The sequence below is a fragment of the Grammomys surdaster genome, unplaced genomic scaffold (genome assembly GCF_004785775.1).
Source record: "Grammomys surdaster isolate TR1022 unplaced genomic scaffold, NIH_TR_1.0 142, whole genome shotgun sequence".
NCBI classification, from domain to species: Eukaryota; Metazoa; Chordata; class Mammalia; order Rodentia; family Muridae; genus Grammomys; species Grammomys surdaster.
In genome coordinates, this window is record NW_021604600.1 from 4,313,545 (window position 1) to 4,330,127 (window position 16,583).

At 44.9% G+C, this 16,583-nt stretch overlaps 1 protein-coding gene across 6 annotated transcripts in view; it reads right to left on the bottom strand.

Moving 5' to 3' along the window:
• Arhgap17 (Rho GTPase activating protein 17) overlaps positions 1-16,583 on the bottom strand; it is a 96,366-nt gene that overhangs the window by 30,162 nt on the left and 49,621 nt on the right. For all 6 annotated transcript variants that reach the window (XM_028764129.1, XM_028764131.1, XM_028764130.1 and 3 more), the window contains exons 7-13: positions 15,678-15,789; positions 11,907-11,975; positions 11,669-11,750; positions 6,167-6,294; positions 4,493-4,604; positions 3,880-3,961; positions 853-933 (exon numbers count right to left, since the gene is read on the bottom strand). In XM_028764129.1, the coding sequence (XP_028619962.1) occupies positions 853-933; positions 3,880-3,961; positions 4,493-4,604; positions 6,167-6,294; positions 11,669-11,750; positions 11,907-11,975; positions 15,678-15,789 (666 nt within the window). The remainder of the gene's footprint in view (positions 1-852; positions 934-3,879; positions 3,962-4,492; positions 4,605-6,166; positions 6,295-11,668; positions 11,751-11,906; positions 11,976-15,677; positions 15,790-16,583) is intronic.

The window sequence follows — 16,583 nt, forward strand, 5'->3', positions numbered from 1 at the left end:
GGAGGGGCGGGGTTTGGGTAGCTGCTGTGCCCTGGATGTCCCTGGCTCCCCGATCTATCTCTGGGGTTTAGGGAGTGAGATGGAGATCTTACCAGCTGCTCTGAGTGCAGTGGCTCCTGGATGACTCAGGATTCAGTTTCTCAACAGGACGGGAGCAGACCGACTCTGTGTCTGCTCCAGCCCAGCGGACCAGGCAGGGGCAGAAGGGCCACTAAAGCTTTTCACAGCAATGTTTTTGCTAACAGCTGCAGGGTCAAAATGATCAGAGCATCTACATTTCTATATACCGACACCACCCACACCTTAGTGTCCAGCAGTGCATGCTCACTCATCCCATCCCAGCAGCTCCATGGTATTGTGCAAAGCCTTCTGAATGTGCCAAGCATGCTAGAGTTAGGGTCATCTCAGAGGAGCCATATCCACACCAGGGTCACTGAAACTTCCTTTACAGGATCATATATACCGTGACGGCTAATTTGATGTCAACTTGACACACCTGGGAAGAGGGACCCTCATCTTAGGAAATGCATCTATCAAACTGGCCTGTGGATATGTCTAATGGTGCCTTTTCTTGATTAATGATTGATGTAGGAGGGCCTTAGTATAGAAAGGGATAGGTTGGCCCAGGTTGTGTAAGATAGCTAAGCAGTACGCCTGGGACTAAAAGCCAGAAAACAAGTGTCTTCTACAGTCTTTGCTTCTTGTGGTTCCAGGTTCTTGCCCTGAGTTTCTGCCTTGGCTTCCTTCAATGACAGACTATAACCTATAAGCCAATTAGGCCCCTTTCCACCCTAAGTACCTTTTGATTATGATGTTTATCAGAGCAACAGAAAAACAAACTCAGATACATACCTAAAGTTAACAAAATTTTGTGGCGGCAACTTCTGACATGTTGTCCATAAATATTGAAGTTTTTTGTCTTGATCCTGCACACTAGGAAAGAAATATGCACAAGAGTATGTAAAAGCACACCTTACTAATACCCATATTAATGTGCTATTATAGCTCAGATCTGAAATATCTCTCAAAGGCCCATGTGCTATAGGCTTGGTCCTCTGTCTGTAGTGCTCTTAGGAGATCCTTTCTGAGGTAGGGCCTAGTTGGAGGACTTGGATCCTAGGGGGAGGTGTTAGGAGGCCAGTCCCTACCTGCTTCTCTACTTCCCAGCATGGGGTGAACAGGCTTCTTCTACCACCATAATGTATGGGGTAGCCATAGCCTAAAGCAAAAGGAACTGAATGTCTGAATCCAAGCCACAATAGACCTACCCTGCTTTAAGTCACATGTTTCTTACAGCAGAAAGCTAACATATGTCTTTATCAACAGTGACATTTATCTGTTTTCAAAACTGGAAGTTAGCACCCATCTTTGAAATAAACAGGTTTGGAGTCAAATCCCAGTTCCACACTACTCGACAGGGAATGGGTACTTCATGTCACCTAACGTTGATGCTGTTGAATGATCTCAATGCCAGAGGCAGAACCCTGTGACTGGCACAGAAGATGCCACTGAAAATTCTGCCTAGGAATCTGTATAGTAATTAGGAGCATTATGAGGCCTAGCTTTCCTTAACATAAAGACAGCCTAGTTACAAATCAGCTGTCAAGCTCCCAGGGACCCAGACCTCAGGTCTTTTTTGCGGTTTGAGCTAATTCCTGTGTGGAATAGTTTACAAGAGTTCTGTTTCTACACAGCTTTGATGCACAACCCCCCATAAACACGAGATGGAAAGAAAAGAACCCACCGAGCGGCAACTCTGTCATCCACACAGAGTGAAGCAGCTGCCCACGAATGCTGATGTGCTGCAGAACAGAGGGGCACCTGATTACACCTTACAGGCCAGCCACCAAGCCAATAGGATGGAGGCCCATGCTGACATTTCTCAACTACAGTACCTGTCTGCCAGCAGGTGGATGCCTCAACCTTAAGGAAGAATTTTAAAGTCAAGGAGTCCAGAGGATACTTGAGGCTACCCTACACAAGAAATTCTACTGATTCTGATTCTTGATTTATTTAACTCAGTCCCAGGACAGCCTGAGAACTTATCTTTGAACTTACAACCTCAGCACCTACCAGGGAGAAAGTCTCTCAGTCCACAGTGACTGCAGAAGCAGCGTTGTGATCCCTACAAGGGGTGAACTAAAGGTGAGGGGGAGGGATGGAGTTGAGACTGGTCCCCCCTTTCCCAGAACTGAAGAATTAGACAATTAAGAGAGAAAGTGAGAAGGTAACAAGGAGATCACTGGCCTGGCCAAGGAGAAGCTGATAGCATGTAAAACACACTGTCCTGTTACTGGGCATGTGGAAGCTGTGGTGGAAGGCAGAGGCAGTGAGGAAAAGATCAAACAATGGGCAGAGCCTTCGGGGAAGACCTGTGCCCATCTGGATACCAGCTCTGACAACGGCTTGGTCTAGCTCCCAGTTCCCGTATCTAGACAATGAATTAACAAGGGCACATGCCTGGTCTGGATGCTCGATGCTTGTTAAGAATGAAGCAAGGATGTTTGACTAACATTTAGAAGGGAAAACAAAACAGTCACAGGAGGCAGAGGGAGGGAGGAAACTGGGGGGGGGGGGATAGGGGAAGGGGAGGGAAATGGGGAGACAGGATCAGGTATGGGAAGAGACAGGAGAGAGACCCAGAGGCCCAGGAGAATGAATTGAAATCTGCAGCTGCCTGGGGTGTCGGGTAGAGAATCTATAGGAAGCCCCAGAGACCTGTGATATGGGAGGCTCCCAGGCATCAATGCAGGTGACCTTAGCTGAGATGCCTAGCAGCAGGAACATGGAACCTGAAGAGGCCACCTCCTGTAGCCAGGCAGGACCCCAGTGGAAGGATAGAGACAACAACCCACCCACTAAACTTTGGACTCAAAATTTGTCCTGTCTAAAAGAAATGTAGGGATGGAGCAGAGACTGAAGGAAAAGGCCAACCAATAACTGGCCCAACTCGAAACCTATCCCATGGGCAAACACCAATCCCTGACATTATTAATGATACCTGACATTATTAATGATGCTTGCAGACAGGAGCATAACTGTCACCTGAGTGGCTCCACCCAGCAGTGGATAGAAACAGAAGCAGATATCTAAGGAGGTCAGTGACACCTATGGAAGAGCTGGGGAAAGGATGGAAGCTCAAAAGTAGATGGAAACTCTACAGGAAGACCAACAGAGTCAACAAACCTGGACCCCTGGGAGCTCTCAGAGCCTGAGCCATCAAAGAACATAAATGGGCTGGAACAAGGCTCTTAGGCACATATGTAGCAGACAGGCAGTTCAGTCTCCAAGGCTGCTCTGTCTGGCCTCAGTGGAAGACGATGCATCTAATCTGGCAGAGACTTGAGGAGACTTGAGGAGGATACTCAGGTGGGTTTCACTCTCTCAGAGAAGGGGAGGGAGGAAGGGGGGAAGGCAGTCAGTAAGAAAGGGACAGAGAGGGGGAGCAGTGTTTGGGATGTAGACAAATAAATAAATGGGGGGGGAGAGAATAGTGGGGGGCAGGGCAATGTGCTCACTCTAGTACACAGTGGATACCGGGAAAACACTATTACTGCAAGTAAGTCTCCCGTCCTATTGCTGAAGAGCTGAGCCTTCAGGCAGCAGCACAGACACTTATCCCACAATACCTCACTTGCAGGACTGCTTTCACCACAGCAGGGTTTGAACTAAGCAATCCACTAAAGTGGATGAAGACACACCAGCTTCCTGTGCTAACAATACTGAGCATGTTCACTCTGGATGCGGGTAGAACAAGGACATATCCCTGCACATGTTCAATGCTCTATTATGATTCCTGAGAGTACAATTATTTACAAGTGAGACACTGTGTCACATCGTTCTTTTGAACTTTTAAGACTCTGAACACTTTAAACTTACCTTGCAACTTGTGTCCATTCTTCATACAGACTGAAAGTCATTAAGGGCTCAGGTAATTCCCGCAAATAGGACTTTAAAGCACCTGAAACCATGAACAAACACTGAGTATGCAGTAGGGTTACATTACAAGCTGCATATGTTTACAAATGAAAGTATCTCATGTACAGTTTTCCAAGCTGCACAGAACAAATTATAATTGGGCAGCCTCGCTTAAGAGAATTAAACCTCAGAAAAGATATTCAGTTCCTTGCAAAAATACAATGAGAGAGCAATGGAAAATAAAATTAGCTATAAAGTAATTCTATTGACATACATAATTTCTCCAGGCAAACAGGTCATAGGTATGATAGGAAAGAAGATTTCAAGTAATCTCCATAATAAATACATGTACGCTATCTCTACCTTTGCTTAGTAACAAGGAGTGAGGGGGAAAAGAGAACTTGGGGAGAAGAGAACTCAGAAAGAAGAGACAGGTACACAGGCGTACACACATGCAGTGCATTATAAGACTTAATAAAGGGAATCTTTCATTCAACCGCTCACTCCTCAAATGACAACTGTTCTTTCAGCTGGTGACCTGAGCTAGGACTTGCAGACAGTTCTTGGAGCTCACCTGCGACAGCATGGGGATCTGAATAGAACTCATCCAGGTGAGATGTGGAGCAGTCGAGAGCAGCTTTCAGCTTCTTCAACTTGGAGGCTCCAGCTCCGATCCGAAAAAGGCCCTAAAGAAACAAAACGCCAGTACCCCATCAGAGCTGAGTCTCGGTCAGAGCCGAATTTTGCTCTGGGGAAGGAACTTCATCTTGCTTGTGAGAGCCACACTGACCATCTCACAACCCCATTCTAAGGAACGAAGAGTGTGTATGTGCCTAGTGTATGGTGACAGGCAGGACAAAGACCTTCTTTTCTTTTTTCTTTTTCTTTTTTTTTGGTTTTTCAAGATAGGGTTTCTCTGTGTAGCCCTGGCTGCCCTGGAACTCACTCTGTAGACCAGGCTGGCCTTGAACTCAGAAATCAGAAATCCACCTGCCTCTGCTTATCAAACACAGACCTTCTTAATACTGGTTCTTGATCTATTGAAAGCTTTTTCTTTCACAGCACGGAATGTTGACTACTACATATTGTATAAATTTAGTTATTTTAAAAAACTGACATCTTGGGCTGGAGAGATGGCTCAGCAGTTAAGAGCATTGGCTGTTCTTCCAGAAGTCTTGAGTTCAACTCCCAGCCACCACATGGTGGCTCACAACCATCTGTAATGGGATCTGATGCCCTCTTCTGGTGTGTCTGAAGACAGCTAAAGTGTACTCATTAAATAAAATAAATAAATCTTAAAAAACTGGTATCTCACGGAAAGTAGATAAGACTTCACGTCACTTTCAATGACTTACATGGGAACACACAGAGAACCAAGAGGGGCAAGTGTATAAAGGACAATGGGCCAGAATTTAGGAGACACAGGCTTAAACAATAAACTAGTAGGCTTCTCAACACTTTATACACACAGTGACTCTTCACTGGGGATGAGGAATGGGTGGTGGCAGTGAGATGACAACCAACTCTCTTCTGGAAAGCAAGAGCAGGTCCATCGGAGAAGCATGCACTGGAGCTATTAAAAGTTTAGTTGGGGCACCAGAAGCAAACATGAGAGTTTCCAGATGTTCTTGATTTAGGCTGAATTAGATGCCAAAGTTTTATCTGTGAAAACTTGCGGTGCTGTTCACCTACAGAGCCTCTGTTCTTCTGTATGTATGAGACTGTAACAAAAGATTCTTTAAAGGATAAAGAACGCTGCATTTTCAATCTGGCTTTGCCCTGGCACAAACGCTTTGTATGCTTACCTCTATGTAAGGAGGACTAAGAGGTGCCATGCTTGGTTTATGTGGGCATTTTTGGTATGGATCTTATACAATATATAAATGTACCCATTAAAACCATTGCACGGTACACACAATTCAAGACTGTCATGACAAGAGATCATGGACATTCCTGGCCACCAGAACATCATCCCAAATCATAAACAGAGCTTGAAAGGAAAGAGACAGGATGGTTGGAGGTCAGAGTACACTGCAAGCAGAACAAGTACCCACTGTTCTGAGGCCCACTTTATTTATTGAATAAAGGTCACAGACACGCTGGAAAATGTGGGTCATGGGGGACAAAGGTTTGAAATCCACTGGTCTATACCTCCATAGTGGCTGTTAAATCAAAGTGTGTGAGGGTGGTGATCCGGACAGAGGAAGGGTCAAAGAATTTGGCAGGTAGAACCTGGGGTGCCCCTCACCTCCTCCTTCATTCCAGTCTCCAGCAACAACATGACGCAGGCCTCAATAGGGAGAGCGATCTCACGCCCACTCCTCTTCAGGTGCTCCTCCAGAGGTGTACCGAAGGCTGGCTTCTCTGCCCACTTATCTAGAGCAGTAAATAGTTGGTAAGACCTTTGGCCACCTCATGAATTCTGGACATTTACTTTCCATAGCACCCAAGGACTCCCTAGAAGACTAAGGGTGGCTGAGGCTCAGGAAGAATGAAATGCCCAGACATCTGGTGAGCTTTTGTCATTTAGCAACATGTGTCAGTCTGGGACAATCACTGGTGGATAGAGGCCTGAAGCATGCCACATGGCATAACTTGCCCAGGGTTGATGCTGATGATGGCCTTGGATGTTATTACATGCTACCAACACACGTGGAGCCAGAGGCCTCTCGCTAAAACACAGACTACATCTGAGCACACTGGCTTTACTGAAAAGAAATTTCTTTACTGAAAAGAAAAAGAAGCACTGCCTCATGGGTAGAGGACAAGAAAAAGTCTCCATTACATGACAGCAGGAAAATCCTTAGCATTCCAAACAGGGGTGTCAAGACCAAAAGAGGACAATGTGAACACAAAGCAGGTGCTGTGTTCACATTAATACTGCCCACCAACCTATATCCAATTTAAAAAAAAAAAAACCCTAAGTAGAAAAACTGAGGTATCTGGGGTTCCCAAGTAGCTCAGGCTGAAGGCTGCGCTGATGGTGGCAACAGTGCTTCTTATGACTTTTAGGTCACAGGCTCTGTTTCATATACTACAGATCTGAGGCAGCTCAGCAGAAAAGTGTACAATAAAGCAGTCAGAAGAATTTGGAACATGGACATGCTAAATTGGATAATGAGTTGCTTGGCTGGTCTGGCCTGTCTGTGGACACTGTAGAGATCTAGTGTTGCCTGGAAGTACACAGAAACCAATACATGATCCTGTTCAGCTAAAGAAGGGTGTACATCCTTCCCAGTCTGACAGATGCCCCTCCTGTCACCACGCTGCTACAGGAGGGTTGGATCTGGACAGGGTTGTGCAGTGATATTTCTTCCCTCACCCCCCTGTGCAGGGCGGTGCCCCTTATACCCATTCCCACCCAGAGGAAGGGAGAAAAACAAATGCCACGGATCCACAGGCCTAAAAATAATGAAACATTTAATATGACAGCAAGCGGGAGTGAGGAAAGACGTGATAAAGGTGTAGGGACAGTGAAGACAAGTGAACAAAGACAGGGACCTCAGGATCTGCCACTTCAGCTCTTCACCCTGGCCAGGTCCTAGCCTTGGCCCAAGGAACTTTCTAACAGGAATCTATCTGAAGGATCTGTCCTGTACCACAAGACAGGTCTGGAACAGTTCTCTTGAAGGCCAGATCTTACCTAGACTACTCTGTTCCTTTTACCTAAAGTGTATTGGAGGTACTTGGGTTTGCACCTAATTGCCTCTACAACATGTCCAACCCTGAGATGCTGATGCCAAACAGAAGTTAGACACAAGTTGGGAGGAAGAAGCCTAATACCCTACCCAAGTCCTGTTTCCTGTTTGTGCAGTCAACTGTAAAACCATGGTCCCAGCCCTTTATGCTAAAAAAAAATCTTAATTTTTAAAATAGCAAAGTATCTTGACAGTTATGAGTTCAATCACAGACCTTAAATAATCTCAAAAGTGAGTTAGATGTGAGGTAACTAAGAAAACTACAGCAGCGTTTTTGTGGCTATGTCTTACCAGGCAGAATGCCCCATGGTGAAGTGTCCATGAACTGTACAGGGGTCTTTACTGCTATACTGAATACTAGGAGGCTGGGACATCTCTCTAAACTCATGTACCAACAAAAGGTCCGCATCTGTGTCCCTCTGTGAACCTGACCAGAGGACCACACAAAGAACCCAAAAAGAGAGTCCACTAAGATTTGGAATAAGAAAAGGGACATCTTTCCCCATAAATATGTACCTACCTCATGAACATTTATGAAGACACTAAAATCAATGACACAGGGCCCACCCTGCTGCCTCCAGCCTTTGGGGCAGCCCACTGCAATTTCTCTCTGTCGTGCTTGCCTTGGTAAATGAACTGCTTAAGCTGTTCATGTCTCCCACTTTCCTATGAGAAGACAAGAACTGAGACCCCCAGATCCCTGAGAGATGACCACACTCCAGTCTTCTCTTAGAATGTTCTAGTAAACACCAAGCAGAGTACGGCTTACCACTCATTTTGAAGTGATAACCACACAGGGAACACTCAAGAGCTTCTGGCCTAGATACAACTCCAAAGGCAAGTTCCAGCTCCGGAGCCGGCCTTCAAGCAACAGGCCTGCCTATATGTGTCAAGTACACATAGAAGGCACATCAAAGTCTTAAGGACTCCCCGCTTTCACAATAAGAGCAACTGGACTGTGATGGACACATAACACACACACATAAACATATAATGGCCATTAGAGAGACAGGACATATTGCTAAGATGTGGCAATCAATGGTATAGACGAGGGTCGCAAACACAGTTGTTGGGGATGACAAGTAGAACAGGTCTGTGGGCCAGGCTGTAGAGTCTAAGGCTGTAGTACTCTGAGAGCTGGTTGGAGGTATCCACAGGCAAAAGTATGCTGTGCTGAGAGCTTTGAAATATCCAAGAGAAGCCAGGTCAGGACTATTAAAAAGTGTCTGATTTCTCAACAGTGGCAACTAATTTTTAAAATAAATTTGAATGAGCTATGGCTGTTTGCGACTTCTGGTATAGACCATCAATGTGAGAGCAATTCAGAGACAAAGTACTCAGCGCTGGCAGCAGTGGTTAGAGAAGGCTCCTCAAAGGAAGTGAGCAAGGCAGGGAGGGACTCATAGGCATCAAGAAGCAGAAAGCACATGTGAGGGAGTTGGCTGGGAACAGCCCTGAGACACGTGGGAATGAGCGTGTGTGTATGGGGGTTGGGGGAGTCTGGTGGGATAGAAGGACGGTGGAGCTCAGTGCCAATTAAACCCAGAACCTAGCCACAGGGATATAGGGAGACAGGGTGCTGGCTCCCAGGCCTCACAGCTGCACATGACAAAAGGCAGCACTGGAAGACAAGGAGGGAAAGGCAGCTGAGGCAGGAGGCCTCTCGTGCTGTCTGAGGTCTGTCAAGTGCAAGGAAGCCCAGATCCAGGGAACCAACTGGTGCTAATGGGGCAATGCTGCTGGTGCTGTGGAAGGTGTCAGGATGAGAGATTCCCAGAGGAAAGGGATGAAGGAGGGAGGGAGGGGAGCAGAAGAGTGAGGACGGACCTCAGAAAATGCTGACTTCTGAGGGGAATGACTCAAGACATGTAGAATCCTAACCATGAAGGAAGACTGGATGAGGAAGAAAGCATCAGCAGAGTGCTGGCCTGGGCTGTGTCCGATACCAAGATTGGAAAAACAGGTTGCTGCTCCTTAGGGAATTGTAATTTCCTTTAATAGCTGAGTGGGCACAGGAGCAAAACTGCAAAGGGCTAAGGATAGAAAGGTAGACGAGAAGGTGAAAGTCATTCAGCACCCCTCAGAAACGGAGGAAGCCAGAAGTAGATGGGCATGAGTTCACGCCAGGAAGGTCTGAACCACCATTCGCTGACTGAAGGTGGGCTGCAGTTCCCCAGGCATGGGGACAGGAGGATCCCATTGTATGATATTTTTCTGATATGCTGAGACTTTCTGAGAGATGGATACCAAAGAAAAGACAGGACTAAAAGGGGTAAGTGCACAGACAGGCGGAGGTCAGGGAGAGAGACTGTAGCAGTGAGGACGTGGCCTGGCAACATAGCACATAGCTACACTCCTCACACCCCAGCGTTCCCTCTTCCAGCCTACACTCCTCTCTGCTCCCATCACCTTCTGTTTCTGTGGGGAAGAACACTGAATGAGGGTGAGTAAGAGCTCCAACTTATTGCTTATGTTAACATTCAACTTTTTCCAATACAGCTCTCACCGTTCGAAGACGAGAATGACATCTGCATCTTGTCCTGTACAGGGCCCCACCAGCAGTGGATATATCACAAACACATGTTCTCAATGCTCTGAACTTGACAGTAATAGTTTGTCCCTTGGAAAGATGAGCACTTGCTGCTGAGACACAACATATCATCCAGGATCTGGGAAACTCGGTGACTCAGGAAACAAGGGTAGCCTATCACGCAGAGTGGCCCAGGAGTGAGACAGCCGCACTGCACCTGCAACTGCTCAAGACCCTACTCAGGCCAGCGGCGCTCTCACTCTGTCGTGCAGTGCATCCAGGCACACAGAGTAACATCAGGGCTTCCTGAAACTGAGGGCAAGACACGGAATTCTCTAGAGGAAAAGCTGCCCACACAGTGGTGAACACACGCATTTGCCCACCTTGCCACACTCAGCACCTGGTCAGATCCCCTTGCTTTACAAGCCCAACTGCTCTACAGGGAATGAAAGCTCCAAAGTCAGCTCTCTGCACCAAACAAAACTAGCGTCAGCTCTCTGTAACTGTGGGCCAACAGTCAACAACTGCAGGCTAACACCATCTGGGTATAAGGGTGTGAGCACAGAGAACACCTGCTGCATATATACAATACTGTGTGTTCCATCGCAGTACTACAGGGAAAAAGAAAGAACAAGAAACTGTAAAAGGCTAATCTGTACCGAATACGTAGAGACCTTCATTTTCTTGTTATTATTTCCTAATCAATGCAAGCTAAAAACTTTATGCAGCACTTGAGTTATTATAATAGACATTATAAGTCATTTAGAGATTAAAAATATATGGGTGTGCTGTGGAGGATGTTGACAAACATTATGCTACTTTATATAAGGGACTTGGAAGTCTGGGACTTTTGTTCTGGAGAGCCAACCCCTCACAGACACCAAGGGACAAATGCAGTCCAAACCAAAGATGACAGAATCAACAACTTCTGCCCATGTCTGCTGATAATGGTAAATCACAGAGAAACAATAGCTAGAGCTGAGACGGGGGGGGGGGGGGGGGGGTTGGGGGCAGGGAGGCTTTAGACATCCAATTTAAAAGTAAACAGCACTGGTGGACAAAAGGGCTGTGTGCTTCAGCAAAGCTGGTAAGAGCAGGGACTATAACCATGGAAGGTTAGAGAGAGGCCACCACGGCCCTGTGTTCTGATCACAATGAGTGATGTGGCATCAAGGGCTGGCTTGTCAAATTCTTCCTTGGTAAGTCTGGAATACTTTCTCTAGAACAGATGGATGCTCCCTATGGAACTGACTGGAAAGGGTAATTAGATGGCAAACCTGTGGAAGAAGCAGAGAGGCTTTCTCTTCAATGGAAGGTGTCGGAAGTGCAATGCTCCATTAGTGTGTTAATTTGAGTTTGGAAGAAATTAAAGAATGTAGCAAGAAAGATGAAATTACACTGGGAAATGCTAAGCAGAGAGGCGTTGTCCCATGGAAAGGCATGCAAAAGAGCCAGGGTGAAGAGAACAAGGCAGAGGGGGCAGAGCAAGAGGAGGCGTCGACAGACGCGAGGGTTACATTACCTTGATGGGCGCGCATTTCGGGAAGGGCCTTTTCTAAGACTGCTAATGCTTTTCTATGGTAATCTGCTTGGGCTTCTAATAACTGAGAACAGACCCACATTCAAAAACAAAAGTAACGTTAGAAATGGATGGACACAGACACAGTGTTTGAGCAAAACTGAAAATGAACTCTTTCAAAAAAGCTTAAACGATTCAATTTTTATACCGTGTTAAGGTTCAGCTAAGGGAAGGTGCTTACCGTTACAAAGAACTTGCCGTACTCCCCTTCTTTGGCCATGAAGTTGTACATGTCTGCTGCAAGTTGATCCTGGGGAGAACATGCATCATTAATGTGAAACTAGTACCTGAGAACAACCTCTGGGATTTCTTAGATCAAATGAAAGGGATGACAACAGCCACAGGTGAATGCCTGCTGACCAAGTGACAACTATGCACACTGAAACACAGAAAGCTTTCTGATAGGGACATGGCTCAGTGGGCAGAGCACTTGCCTCACAAGTATGACGGAGGGCAATTGGACACTGTGCATACATCTGTAAGTCCAGCACTCTTATAGCAAGATGGTAGCCCAGACAGAAGAATCTTTGGAAGCTTGTGGGTACGCAGTGGTAAACAACAGAACCTGCCTCAGACAAGTGGAAGGGAAGGACCAACACCAAGGGTGTCCTCTGACCTCCACACACAATACCAAAAAAGAAAGAAGAGAGAGGCATCCAAGCACCCCACTCCACTCTACCCCCAACCCCGAAGCAAGAAACCCTGCAAACCCTGTAGGAATGCCTGTGAAGGATTATGTTCATTAGGCTAAGGTGGGAGAGCCACCTAAGAATGGGTGGCAACATATTTGGGGTTAGGTCAGCTAGGCAGCAACAGTCTTCATTCTCTGCTCTAATGTGAATATGAGGGATAAGTAGCTTCAAACGCCTTCAACACCATGGCAGACTATACCTTGAAAAGGACAGAATAAGCCCTTTCTCCTTTAAGTTTCTTTTGCTAGAGGATTTTATCACTATAATAGGAAAAACAAAAAGATACAAAGATATATAGTGGCATATCTTTTAGAAAGCCAAAGTACAGAACATGGTTTGTCATTTATTATCATTTGGGCTCTGGGTAACAAAAAGGAGGGAAAAGGTCATATGACCTTTCTCTTGTTATACATATATAAAAGTGTATAGAAAAAAGCAAGATACTAGAAATAGTAGTTTTCTGTTAGCAGCAGTAGATGCTGGGCAAAGAGAGAGAAAGACAGAAGACTTCACTTCCTGCTGACATTTTTAAATATGTGAACTAATGTAAAGTAATCAATAATGTAAAAATTGCTGTTATTTTTATTATCTTGCAGTACTGGGGTGAATCTCAGGCCTTGCACATTCTAAGTACTACTTTTTACTTTTAGACAAAGTGTCAACAAAAGTCGTAGGCTGGCCCTGAATACTCTTCATAGCCTAGGCTGGCCCTGAACTTCTAATATTTTTGCCTTACTCTCTCAAGTCGCTAGCATCACAGGCTTGTACTACCAGGACATACACTTAAAGGACAGATTCAGTATTTGAATATACATGTTTTAAAATATGTATGTATAGACATCTTACATAGGAAACACATATATTAGAAAACTATACAGATAGCTTTTTAATGTGCTATCTTCTGTTTCCCCACCAAGGTGCACAATGTAATGTGAGGACTGTCTTATTCAGACATGCACATTAGGGGCAACACATATCCCTTTAGAATAAACGAGAAAACAAGAAAGTGGACTTCTTAAGATCTCACCTTACGCCTAACAAAAAAGAGAAAAAAAAATACAAAACACAAACTAAAGCTGAGGACAACCTGTGCTGTTCAATGTGTTTGGGATGTGGGCGCTGTGTACATTCAAGGGTCAGAACACTGTTAAGCATGGAACTTGGTGAGTTAAGGGAGAACTAGAAACTCACTGTACATGACATATCTTTCCTCCTTTTTTTGGGGGGGGAGTGGGACAGGATCTTACTATGTAGCTCAGCTGTCTTGTCTTGGAACTCACTATGTAGACCAGGCTGGCCTCAAACTCATCCTCCTTTGCCTCTAGAGAGCTGGGATTAAAGGCATGTACTACCATGCCCAACCTACTTAAGGACAGTGTTTCTAAGGAATTCTATGCCAAGAAAGGGAAAGATTACAGTAAGTTCATTCATCAGTATATGGAAAGAACTGAGCAGTGTGTGTGGACTGGGCTGAGTGTAGAAAAGAACGCTCTGCCTGTAAGACACTCACCCCGAGTTCCCAAGGCCCCAGAGACAAGTGCCTCCCCTTGGTTGTGTTCCTGGACACATACCACTCTAAACATGCCAAACTGCCAGTGTCATTTACTTATTTTTTTTTTAAATTTTTTACTTATTTATTTTTATGTGCATTGATGTCTTGCCTGAATGTATGTGTGAGGGTGTCAGTCAGATCTTGGAGTTACAGACAGTTGGCATCTGCCATATAGGTACATATAGTTGAACCTGGGTCCTCTGGAAGAACCACTGAGCTATCTCTCCAGGCCCTGCTAGTGTCATTTAAAAATGATTTTTTTCATATATTTTTGTTTCGTTCTCTCTCTCAGTTAGTCTCATGTAGCCTACAGTGGTCTCAAGCCTGGAGCCACTTGTTCTTCGATCCTCTTGCCTTCCAGTTCTCAAGCACTAGCATGACTACTCTCGCCTGTGTGGTTCTGGGACTGAGCCCAGAGCTCTGTGCATCCCAGGCCAGCATTATGCTTTCTAAGCTAAACATGATCCTTTACAAACACAAAAACTATGGTGCAACTCTGTGAGGTATGTCTCCCTTCTTACCGACTATATTCAGCATTTCATAACAGTTTAGAGAGCATCGATTGCTATCGGAAGGGACGGATTATAACATGACCTGAATAAACCAAAGAGGCCCAACACATCTAGGAGGAAAAGAGCATTTTTGGAAAAAATAAGGATCAGGAGGGGGAAAAAAAGTTGAAGATCCCAAGATTCACAAAGGACTTGTTTCTTAACACTTCTCAAAGAATTAGAGTAAGTGTCCATCTATTTACACGGTTAAACCTGATGAGAATAATTCATCCCATCATCTAATTAGTATGGAATTTACAAACCAACTGCTGTAGAAACTTAAAGAAAATCCTTCCTGCCTGGCATGGTGGGTAAAGCACAATTTTAATACTAGCATTTGGGATTAAGAGGCAGGCAGAGATCTCTATGAGTTCAAAGGCCAGCCTGATCCACATAGTGAGTTCTAGGATAGCCAGGGCTACAAAACAAAACCAAAAAACCAAAAATCAAACCAAACCAAACTAACAAAACCCTATCCTTACTAAAGTAACTGTGACTAATTCACTATATAATATAATAGATGCCATGTTTATAATTAGAAAACCTATACTAATTATACTGTTCTATCTTCAGACACACCAGAAGTGGGCATTGGATCCTATTGCAGATGGTTGTGATCCACCATGTGGTGGCTGGGAATTGAACTCAGGACCTCTGGAAGAGCAGCCAGTGCTCTTAACCACTGAGCCATCTCTCCTGCCATGTAATGTCATTTTAATTGTAACTTTATATTATATATTTTCTTTCCTCTCTATCTCAACTGATTATTTTAAATAAGCCCAGTCAAGTTCTCTTTAAACATTCATTTGCATTTCTTTAGATTTATTTTAGTTATACTTAGGAACATGTATGTGAATGTGTCGTGTGTGGCATGAGCATTTGAGTGCAGGTGCCTGTTCGAATTCTCTAAAGCTGTGAGCCACCCAATGTGGATCCTGTGCAAGAGCAATATGCACTCAGACCCCACTTGGATTTTTAAAACTGTTATTTTTTTGAGTATAAAATAATCTATAGTATTAGAAAATAAAACTACTCTTCAATATTATTCATAATATTCTGATATGAAGTAGGCAAAACACTGATGAACTTAGACTTTTTACCCATTATACAGAAACCAGAAGGTGGCTGAAAGTCTACCCACACAGAGGTTCCCATACCTTGCACTGTTCGACTTTATTCCCAGCTTCATCCATCTCTTCCTTTAGGGTATCTATTTTGGATGGAAGCCCCTGAAAGTTGGTTCCTGAAGACTTGTGTGCTTGGTTCCATCTGCAAAACAGAGGAAGAGCCTGACTGAGAAGGAGCTGCAAAAACTCAACTAGGATTCAAGACTGAAGAGAGATCTTTCCTGCAGCCTGACTCCCTTGGGATGGGAGCTGATTCCCTTTTTTAAAAAAAAGAAAAAAACAAAAACCAAACAAAAACCAAACCCTCATGTTTAGGCTCTAGAATAGAAGCAGGCAAAAACAAGTACTAGTGTCTCCACAGGCAGGACTCTTAAAGTCCTGAGGGTAGCACAACCAAGCAGGCCTTGTGTCATGCAAACATCACTGCCAGAACACACTGGAACCTCTGAGGAACCTCTGTTTTTCAGGGCCCAATCATGGAATCCTTGCCATCAAGGACCCTCCTACTGGAGTGATTTGGAATGTTCCCTACACTCTAAGAACAAGTCCCTGCTCTTGATGAACCTCATGATGCACCTTTCTACCTCTTGAGACCTGAGACTGCTTCTAGCAGTAAAAGCTAGAACTTCACCGCAACTATGGCAACACTTCAGATAATGCATTTGTAACATTAGTTTTGGTTTTCAAATATGCTTCTGTTTGAATGCAGATGTCTGGACTCACTGAAAATTTAACACAGATACTATGCAGACACAGCATGAAAACCCACACTAGCAACCTGCCGCCTACCTGCAGATGCCACCTTTTCCCCTCTCCAAGTGTGGTGCACAGAACGTTTCCCAAGAAGCAAACAGCCAGTGCTGAGTCTGAGAAGAGCACAGAATTTGGAGTGTGACACCTGTGTGGAGAGCAGCTCCATCTTATGGGTGTGACACC